This window comes from Scyliorhinus torazame, chromosome 17 (assembly GCF_047496885.1).
Source record: "Scyliorhinus torazame isolate Kashiwa2021f chromosome 17, sScyTor2.1, whole genome shotgun sequence".
NCBI lineage: Eukaryota > Metazoa > Chordata > Chondrichthyes > Carcharhiniformes > Scyliorhinidae > Scyliorhinus > Scyliorhinus torazame.
In genome coordinates, this window is record NC_092723.1 from 4,421,256 (window position 1) to 4,432,343 (window position 11,088).

The 11,088-nt window shown below is 46.7% G+C and overlaps 1 protein-coding gene across 1 annotated transcript in view; it reads right to left on the minus strand.

The window, feature by feature from the left end:
* Positions 1–11,088, minus strand: part of LOC140393656 (acidic mammalian chitinase-like) — a 268,331-nt gene that overhangs the window by 24,486 nt on the left and 232,757 nt on the right. The window contains exons 2-5 of the mRNA XM_072479938.1: positions 7,734–7,808; positions 7,094–7,126; positions 5,729–5,933; positions 5,465–5,521 (exon numbers count right to left, since the gene is read on the minus strand). Coding sequence (XP_072336039.1) covers positions 5,465–5,521; positions 5,729–5,933; positions 7,094–7,126; positions 7,734–7,758 — 320 coding nt within the window. The 5' untranslated portion in view covers positions 7,759–7,808. The remainder of the gene's footprint in view (positions 1–5,464; positions 5,522–5,728; positions 5,934–7,093; positions 7,127–7,733; positions 7,809–11,088) is intronic.

Here is an 11,088-nt window from a genome sequence, read left to right on the forward strand (position 1 = left end):
TGATAGTTCTGACCGTGGGAAGTAGAAGATACCTCAATAAGATGAACAGATTGCAAATTCCATTTTGTGTCAATGGCCAGTCATCACATGACCAGAATTCCTCGATTTTGCAAATCCTTTCATGAAAAAGGTTCAGAATTCAGAAGGACGAATAGAAGAAACATCACTGTAGAAATCAAGCTCTAACATTGGATCTTTACAGAGACACATGGGTTGAAGTTTAAAGCCTCCTTCAAACCTGTTCTGAAAGATTCTAAATTCACCTGGAAACTGGTTCTCCAGGTTTGAGAATTGTCAAGGCTGTTTCCATTACCTGCTGTGCATCTCTTATTCCAACGAAACACATGAGACCCTGTCTTCAGCTATCTGGGATTGGCTAAACTTCAAATCCAGAGGACATGTCTTACTTCCTCTGCACTAATAACATTGTGGGAGATGAGAAGCAGAAATTAATCCTGCTGACAGCATGCGGGGTCCCGACATTCAGCGTAATAAAAAGTCAGACCTGCCCAGATTTGGTCTAGATAGGTACAGGCTTGGAGGGCCTTAGCGCCTGTTCCTGTGCTGTATTGTTCTTTGTTCTTTGTATGCCGCTACTCAAAAACTTTAGAGGAGCTCGTAGCCCTGGTGTGAAATCATTATGACCCAAAGCCCTCGATCATCCTCCAGAGATACCGCTTTAATATGGCAAGGAGGAGCCCGGGGAAATTCATCACTGAATTTTTGACCAGATTGCGGAAAAATGCAGAGCGTTGTGAATTCGGACCTCCCTGAATGAAGTGTTTCGAGATAGATTGGCATGCGGAATAAACAATGTGATAATTCAAAAAAGCCATTAAAATAGCTTTATCACAGGGAAATGCAGAAATGTGAGCTCAGGGGCCAGAAGGGGCATCAGGCACAATGTCCCCCATTTAGGGGGAGGGGCCTCATGTAAAAGTAACCATTCCTCAACTGAAGGTGTCTGTTTAAATAATCCATTACAAAATCCTAACTTAGCTTGCCCCCCCCAGATGTTTCGGAAATATTATGACAGTCCTACTGATGGTCGGGGACCCACTTCGGAAAGTTGCAAATGTCAGACGATGCACTATTGTGAACACTGGCACAAGGCAAAGCCATGGCACAGCTATAGGAATAGGAAATACATGGGCGACTCAGGAAAGAAGCCACGGTCAGCACAGGCCCATACCATCCAGGTACCCACTTCCAGAAACTGGGACAATGCAACTAAACCGTATCGTCACAACCATGCTCGCCCCAAAATGGCGGAACTGCTGGTAAATAGTCTGAATTGAAAATGGAGATGGACAAGGGAGCTACAGGCTCTGTCAGACATATGATCACATCCAAACTGGTATCCGGTCCTTGAGTTTAGAAGACACTAGGACCAGACTAGCCACCTACACGGGAGGACCTTTTTGGATTGAGGGCATCATAATGGTCCTGGTAATCTACAAACAACAATCGGCCCAGCTTCCACTCATCGCTGTGTGGGGCCAAGGACCAAGCCCAACAGGGAGAGATTGGCATCAGCAGATTAAGCTGAACTGGCCAGAGATTTTCAGGCTGGGTGTGGGACTTGGCTCATGGCTCATGTCAGGAGAATCAAAAATTCCCTCCTTCAGCCTCCCTACATCAATGGGAGTGGCCAGGTAGGGTGCAGACTTTGCGGACTTTGCCGGGTCTTTTATGGGTTCCATGTTTTTGATCCTGGTCGACGCACACTCCAAATGGTTGGAGATACACTGCGTGGGCTCCACTACTTCCCACGCTACAATCCAGAAACTATGACAGAGATTTTGCACACATGGAATGCCGGAAGTCCTGGTTTCTAACAATGGCACTGCCTTCATCAATGGTAAGTTCCAAAGCTTCATGTAATCCAATGCCATCAGACACATCAAAACAAAACCTTGTCGCCAGTCGTCAACTGGGCTGGCAGCACAGGCAGTGCAGACTTCTAAAACTGGCAACAAAAAACAACATGCTGCATTATTACAGACCCAACTGGCCTGGTTTTTATTTTATTATAAGACCGCTCCTCACACAACAAGAATTGCTCCAATGGTTAATGGTACGGCCGCTTTGTTCGAGATCAGGCCTACTGTCCCCAAACCTGGTGGGAGGCTGGATTCCCAACAAGAGAATCTGAGAATAGATTCTGACTCTGCGATATCCGAAAGAATATTCAAGACAGGCGACCTGGTCCACGTGAGGAACTTTGGAGATGGCCCCAGATGGGTCACTGGAGTCATAATGGAGAAAACAGGTGTCCTTCGAGGGGCGGGTCCAGGGTAAAGTCATGAGGAAACATCTGGACCACCTCAGAGGTAGGGAGTCCGCCCTCGAACAAGCCTCACTGATGGCCGTGGAGGTGCTGTCACTTGTAGCGGGCGGCAGCCCGAAACAAACCCTGTGTCCTCTCCCCTGATAACCAGCACACGGATTCAGAGATGGAAGCAGAGGAAGTTGGTATCCGACTGAAGCAGACCCCAAGGAGGAATCTCCCTCAGTGACTCCTCGACGTTCCCCCCGGGAGGGAAGGTCTCCAATTTGATTCACACCTCGAGATCCAGCCCCACCCTCAATGGACCTCAGACCGATTGCAAAGCGATCGAATAGACTCCATCGCTGCAGGAATACTGAGGGAGAAACACACGTGAAGGGGCAGGGGTGTCATGGTGATCGCGGACACAGGGGATCATCAGTAGATCTTCGTGTGGACTTTGTGGAATACGAATTCCCTATTAAGCAGGTGATAACTTTGTCCAATAGGAAATGTACAGCGGGAGCTAAAACCCCGCCACGCAAACCCAGGCTGGTCTCCCTTGGAGCAGAGTGTTGTAAACCCTGGCACTCCTTCAGAAAAGGATTTGGTGTAGGTGGCAAGTAGACTTCCCTTGGCAAAGTTATGACAGTTTGGTTTTAGTATTCATATAAATTCATTCTTTTACAATCGCCTATGGTGTGTGTGTGAAGTACAGCAAATCCTCATTTAAAGTTATGGTTGCCTTCCTGGAAAGCACAACTTTAAATGAAATGACTTTAAGTGAACTATGGGTTCCCATAGTGATCAATGTCAAAGCCAGAGTTAAATCCCTTCAGAAATTTCTCTCGACAATGTCCAAATTGAAATACTATACTGTACACGTGCAACACCGTACATTTCTGGCTGTATTAACGTTCAAAATGAAATACACCACAAGGTATGAAAGAAATACAATATACACCACTGTACAATGTCATGTTCTTGAAACAATGACGGTGCACTCACCTACAGGACAGTACGTTGAGACTGACCAGGTTCCATGAGTTGGAGGAGCTAGTCAGTGCAGTTAGCAGCTGAAGTCCTGACTACCTGCACTGACCAATGCCTGCCAGCAGTGAGCGCCCAGGACTTCAATGTGAGTTCAGCAGTGGACCAGGAGCGGGGCCAGGAGAGGAGCGACAACAGCAGGTCCTGGAGACTGAAGTAAGAACAGAGGTTGGGAGGTGAGGGCAGGAGATAAGACCTGAGCAGGAGGCGAGGCTGCAGCGTGAGGAAACAGGACTGACATTGAGAGCGTAAGGTGCTGCGGGAAGCCTCATGTGAACAGCCAGGCCACAGAGATGTGGCAAGCAATGTTAAAGTGATAAAAGGAAGTTACTGCGGATGTTGGCATCTGAACCAAACATAGATAATGTGGAAAGTCTCAGCTGGTCTGACAGCATCTGTGGAGAGAGAACGGAGCTAATATTTTGAGTCTGGGTGACTCTTGATCAGAGCTATGTTGAAGTGAAACTATCAATGCTAAGCTGACATTATTTTATTAATGATGTTGAATCGAAACAACTGTTATGGGCCAGGTTTTAGAAAACCCCAAAGTGTAATCATGGAGTTAATCTGACCCACACCTTTTAATAGATTGTGGTATGGGGAGCACACGGCCCACTCTACAGGTGTGCTACAGCAGAAATGGAAAAGTATTTTTTTAAGCAAAACAATGTTTATTCTATGAACTCAAGTTAACCTTTTTAAAACATACAGTGAACATCTTAGCAACCATCAATTCAAATACAACCCCCAAAGAATACAACACTAAGTAATCCTTTAAGCTTTCTTTTTAACATCCATAAGACTTAAAACACCTTTTACCAGAAGCACATCAGGTTAAAGTCACTACTGTTATTAGTTTTAAATCACCAGGATCGATTTACAGTGTTTAGATTACAGAGAGAGAGACTAATATCCCTTCTGGCTGTGACTGCAGCTATCCAGCTCTGAAAACGAAATTAAAACACACCCTGCAGCAAACAGCCTAAAACGAAAGTAAAACACTGATAGACAGCCCAGCTCCATCTGCTCTCTGACATCATTGCAGTAATAAACACCCATTTCTTAAAGGTACTCCCACTACAAATATTTATATACACACCCATTTATAAACACCCATTTCTTAAAGGTACTCTCACATGACATACCTTAAACGGGACAATGTTAAGTGAGGACCTGCTGTAATGACAACCTTTCTGGGTAAATAATTCACCTGCTTTAAAAATGCATGCAAATCTCTGGTAGTGACTTTGTAACAACTGACTACAGACAAATGGCGGGGGATGGGATGTTTGGGCACATACCTCACCTTTTCTAAATTGAACCACACTAATTATGGCCAGAAGAATTTGAGGCTTCAATCAGCCGGTAGCCACATCTACTGGAGAATTTAGAAAGAAAGTTGTACATGTGGTAATTGCAGGCTGTGCCAGCATTTATTGTCCATCCCTAATTGCCCTTGAGTTAAGAGTCAATCACATTGCTGTCGGTCTTGAATCACCTAGGTCAGACCAGGTAAGGACGGCAGATTTCCTTCCCTAAAGGACATTAGTGAACCAGATGGGTTTTTACAACAATCGACAATGGTTTCATGGTCATCATTAGACTTTTAAAAACATTTAGTGTATCCAATTCATTTTTTCCAATTAAGGGGCAATTTAGCATGGCCAATCCACCTACCCTGCACATCTTTGGGTTGTGGGGGCGAAACCCACGCAAACACGGGGAGAATGTGCAAACTCCACACGGACAGTGACCCAGAATCGAACCTGGGACCTCGGCGCCGTGAGACTGCAGTGCTAACCACTGCGCCACCGTGCTGCACGTCATTAGACTTTTAATCCAGATTGTTATTCAGTTCAAATTTCCCCAACTGGCATGGTGGGATTCGAACCCCGGAGCCCAGAGCATTACCCTGGGACTCTGGATTGCTCGTCCAGTGACAATACCATCAAGCCACCACCACCCCCTGGAATTATTGAAGCTTAGTGCCTGTTGCCACAATCTATTTCAGAATTGGAAATTGCCAATTTCATCTTGCTGCTTAATCACAGCAATGCGAACGTTGCCAGTTATCAGCTGTGCGCCCGCAAGAAACTTTGAGAATTTTAGTTATGATTTGAGAATTGAAAATATTGCAGATATTACCTGCTGGTACCAAAGTTCCAACCTCCAATAGCTAAAAGTGTTTTCAAATTATTATTTCTGTGAAGATAAAGAATACAAATAATGATTGTCAATATTGTAGGGAGAGAGAGGCGTGTGCTACACGAACATTTGTTTTCTCCACACAGTTACACCAGTTCTCATGCTCACAGCATCTTCAAATTAACACGCGTGAGAAAAAGCTAAATTGTAAAATATGCCAAAGGTCTGTAAGTGATGCAACTCCAAGCGAATGATGTGGCTGACCTGTCTTTTAGATCATTGAATCTCTTGTACATCGGTTCATCATTCCATTCATAGGTGGTGACTTCATTGTTCGCCAAGCTGCCAAAGGCGTAAATCAGGTGGGTGCACAGGCAGGGGTCCACATTTTCTGGGAAGAATTTACCGCCTTCTGGTCGGTACTGAGCCCAGTTCGTGTAATAGCAAACCAATTTGTAGGTGGAGGACACTGTGTGAAGAAATTGTTGCATTTCCATCAGTAGAGCTGAAAATAGGTTTATCACAAAATGACACAATGGGAATTCACCATCCAGGAGTGGCTGGATCTGAAACCCCCAAATATGACTGATAGTAAAGATACGGGGCCAATTCCTTATGATTTGGGGGGAAAATAGTCAATTCCTCGGTAAATTGAAAAGTATATTCAAAAGATTCCAAAATATCACTATCAGTGTCCAAAACAAAAATGTTCAGACCCTCCGTGAAAACCTGAGTGTAGCAGGGCAAAGTCTCAATGGCGGTTACTTCATCAGACGAGCATCTGCATGAGGAGGGGGAGGAAGTACCATGGGACATGGCCAGTATTGTGCATGGAATTGGATTGGAGCACATTGTTTTTGTAAATACATGCAAATGATCTCGAAAACTATAGCTGCCCTGATCGAAATGTGGGGTTACAATTCCGTGATTTTTTGCATTGAATATGGGCGGCACGGTAGCACAGTGGTTAGCACTGTTGCTTCACAGCGCCAGGGACCCGGGTACGATTACCGGCTTGGTGACTGCCTGTGTGGAGTCTGCATGTTCTCCCCGTGCCTGCGTGGGTTTCCTCCGGGTGCTCCGGTTTCCTCCCACAAGTCCTGAAAGACGTGCTTGTTAGGTGAATTGGACATTCTGAATTCTCCCTCTGTGTACCCGAACAGGTGCCGGAATGTGGCGACTAGGGGATTTTCATAGTAACTTCATTGCAGTGTTAATGTAAGCCTACTTGTGACACTAATAAAGATTATTATTATTAACTTCGGCTGAGTTCCGTCGAGAAAAGCAGCTCAAGACTCCAGCCATCAGAAAATAACCTCCATCCAAGACTCTCAGTGAGTTCTGGGCTCGGCTGTTTCAATGCTGCTGCTTAGGAAAACCAAGAGGGTGATTTTAACTTTCGGCGATTGTACAAATCGAGCGCTAGCGATTCAGCTGCTGTATCTGTTGCACAATTTTCATTAACTACTGTGTTTAAACCAAATCCAAATTCTCAAAATACCATGGTGAGGTTTGAACCCAGGTTTGAGTGGATTAACACTGCAGTAAAATACCCATTGCATTACCATTCCCTGGATGAATGAAATGCATCTTTATAGAAACTTGCATGATGAATGTACAATGACTTACCCAGTATTAGATGCTGTAAGAAGACCAAGCTCACTGAAATACAAATAAATACACATTATTATTTTATATCACCTTGATAAAAAATGTATTAAATACCTCTAGAATGTTAGAGTTAAAATAATATACTGCAAGCTAATTTAAATTTATAATTTAATTTGATTATTGGTGAAGAGGTACATTCTAATCTCGAAGTCAATTGCTATATTGTATAATCTAGTTTCTATGTCTTCGATGATGATTTTACTTTCAGGTAAATCAGCTCCAAGGTGTGAACTCATTACGCAGGTTATCAGTTTGTGAAAATCTAGCCAGTCTCGGTGTAAAAGGATCATTTCCTGAGTGGGTGCTGGCATTGCGGAAACCCAGCCAGTGTCAGCACATACTGGGCAATCACAGGGATGCTGCCCGCACAGACAGTGGTGCCACATTCTGGGTCACATGTTAAACTGTTCCATTGTCTGCCTGTTACTGTGGATGTAAACAATCCCAGGGCACTGTGCAAACAACAGCCACATGAACAGACAGAAGGTGAGAAACCAGTGACCTTCTGATGAAAACAATCGTCTGGTGATGTGGCCGTATTTACCACTTCAGATAGTCTGAAATGAAAATAATCCAACACCAAATATCCGATACTGACCAGTCAAGAGAAGCCCTTTCCCCATCCTGGAGCTGGGAATCTGCTCAGTCACTGGATTTCCGTCTGGTGGTCCCTCTGATAAAGAATGCAGAACACTTAAAAAATTGATCTGTAGAATAACTTATCAAAAAGTAATTTGCAAGGAAATATTATCGTAAATCAATTAAATCTATTTAATTCAGATGGGATAGCAAAGGAAGGGTGGGAAGGGCTGCAGAATGGGAGAAACGGGGGGCCGGATTTTCCGATTTTGTGGCTATGTCCGGAGGAAGCATCCCAACGTACAAGCAAAAAGTTGGCGGTACTCCCACACTGATGCTCCACCCAGTGGGGGGCTAGCAGCCCCCGGCTTTACCTGCAGATACGGACGGAGAATGGCCACGTCTGTGGCCACACAAGCACACAGTGACAGCTGTGCCGTACAACATGGCGTCAGCCATGCGCAGACCCGGCCTGCCAGATAGTGCCCCCCCCTGTAACCACCCTCGCCACCCCCAGACCCCCCCCCCCCCCCCACCTGATCCGCCAGCCCCCGGCGGAGCATCCTGCCAGCGGAACCCCCCCCCTCCCCTGACTGTACACATCCGCAGCCCCTCACCAGGTCCCAGAAAACTGAGTACACGCGCCCCACTCCGTCGGGAAGTCGGCCCATCAGGGCGGAGCATCATGGGAGGGCCCCACGTCCTGAGGCCGTCACAATGGTGTGCGGTGTACTTGCAGAATAAGCTATTTTTGAGGGGGCGGAGCATCCGAAAAACAGCGCCGCCGCAATTTCAGCGTAAAAACGGATTCTCCGGCCAATCGCCAAATGCAATTTCGGCGTCGACAATCGGAGAATCCCGTCTGGGATGTCGGCACAGGTGTGGCTGGGATGGGGTTGGAGTTTGGGTGTGAGGGAGGAGGAAGGGTGGCAAAGGGGATGGCAGGGAGGGAGGAAGTTGGGAAGATAGCAGGGGGTGAATGTAGCATGGTGGGGAGGTGGACAGCAGAAAATGCATGGAGATGGAGAGATGTGAAGGAGGGAGGGAGTTGGCATAGAAGGCAGGGGATGGTATCGGAGGACGGGCTAAGATGGCATATGAGGTGTAGAATGGCAAATGGGGTTGGGAAGGAATGGGGGATATGGTAGCATAGGAAGAAGGGGTGTGTTCGGGTGGTAATAGGATGCTTTGAGAGGGAGGAAAAGAATGTGGTAGTTATGATATGAGAGAGAAAGATGGAATGGCGATGGATGGGGATTTACTAAGTATTTTTCGCAATAACGACATTAATTTCACCCACATGTCCATAAGAGGGTCATTTAGAAGTCTGGTGACAGCGGGGAAGAAGCTGTTTTTGAGTCTATTCGTGCGTGTTCTCGGACTTCTGTATCTCCTGCCGGACGGAAGAAGTTGGAAGAGTGAGTAAGCCGGGTTTGAGGGATCTTTGATTATACTGCCCGCTTTCCCCAGGCAGCGGGAGGTGTAGACAGAGCCAATGGAGGAGAGGCAAGTTCATGTGATGGACTGGGCTGTGTTCACGACTCTCTGAAGTTTTTTGCGGTCCTGGGCCGAGCAGTTGCCATACCAGGCTGTGATGCAGCCAGATAGGATGCTTTCTGTGGTGCACCTGTAAACGTTGGTCGGAGTCAATGTGAAAATGCCGAATTTCCTTAGTTTCCTGAGGAAGTATGGGCGCTGTTGTGCTTTCTTGTGGTAGCGTCAACGTGGGTGGACCAGGACAGATTGCTGGAGATGTGCACCCCTAGGAATTTGAAGCTGTTAACCATTTCCACCTCGGCCCCGTTGATGCAGACAGACGTGTATACGATATTTCGCTTCATGAAGTCAATGACCAGCCCTTTAGTTTTGCTGACATTGAGGGAGAGGTTGTTCTTGTTACACCACTCCACTACGTTCTCTATCTCCCTCCTGTACTCTGACATATTGTTGTTTGAGATCTGGCCCGCTACGGTCGTGTCATCAACAAACTTGTAGATGGATTTGGAGCCAAATGTTGCCACATAGTCGTGTGTGCATAGAGTATAGTCAGTGGCTGAGTGCGCAGCCTTGCGGGGCCCCAATATTGAGGACTATCGTGGAGGAGGTGTTGTGTTGATTCTTACTGATTGTGGTCTGTGGGTCAGGAAGTTGAGGATCCAGTTACAGAGGGAGGAGCCAAGTCCTAGGTTTTGGAGCTTTGATATGAACTTGGCTGGGATTATGGTGTCGAAAGCGGAGCTGTAGTCAATAAATAGGAGTCTGATGTAGGAGTCCTTGTTGTCGAGATGCTCCAGGCATGAGTGTAGGGCTAGGAAGATGGTGTCTGCTGTGGACCGATTGTGGCGGTATGCGAATTGCAGTGGATCGTGGCGTTCTGGGAGTATGGAGTTGATGCGCCTCATGACCAACCTCTTGAACACTTCATAATGATCGATGTCAGGGCCACCGGATGGTAGTCGTAGAGGCACGTTGCCTGGTTCTTCTTTGGCACCGGTATGATGGTGGTCTTCTTGAAGCAGGTGGGGACCTCGGAATGGAGTAGGGAGAGGTTGAAGATGTCCGTGAACACATCCGCCAGTTGGTCCGCGCAGGATCTGAGTGCACGGCCAGGCACACCGTCCGGACCCGTCGCCTCCCGTGGGTTAACTTTCAGAAGGCCGATCTGACTTCAGAAGCTGTGACGGTGGGTATGCTTGTCTGAGGCTGCTGGGGCAGTCAACAGCGGATTGATGGTTCCCTGCTCGAACCGAGCGTAGAATGCATTGAGTTCATCGGGGAGGGGTGCGCTGCTGCCGGAGATACTGCTCGGCTTCGCTTTGTGCCCGTTATGTTGTTTAAGACTGGGAGGTGGGCATCGCTGACTGTGCCAGCATTTATTGACCATCCCTGAGGGCATTTAAGAGTCAATCACATTGCTGTGTGTCTGGGGTTGCGTGTAGGCCACACCGGGTAAGGATGGTAGATTTCCCTTCCCTAAAGGACATTAATGAACCAGATGGGTTTTATTGACAATCAAAATGGTTTCATAGTCATCATTAGTCTATTAATTCCAGATTTTTATTGAACTCAAATTTCACCGTCTGCAGTGGTGGGATTCGAACCTGGGTCCCCAGAGCATTACCCTGGTCTCCGGTTTACTTGTCCAGTGACAATAACACGACACCAGCACCTCCCCTCTGATCCCTTTATTAATCAATAACCTATCTATGAGGTAAAAACAAGCTTACTACTGGTATGAAGAAGGGGGAGAGGTGTTTTCTCACAATGCTTTGAGTTACTGTAGCTTTCAGGTACTGACTGCTCCTGTTTTGCGGTTCTGCTACTGGAAGCTGCCAGAGGGGGAGAGGCGGAAGGCCTTCTTGTTACTGAAATGC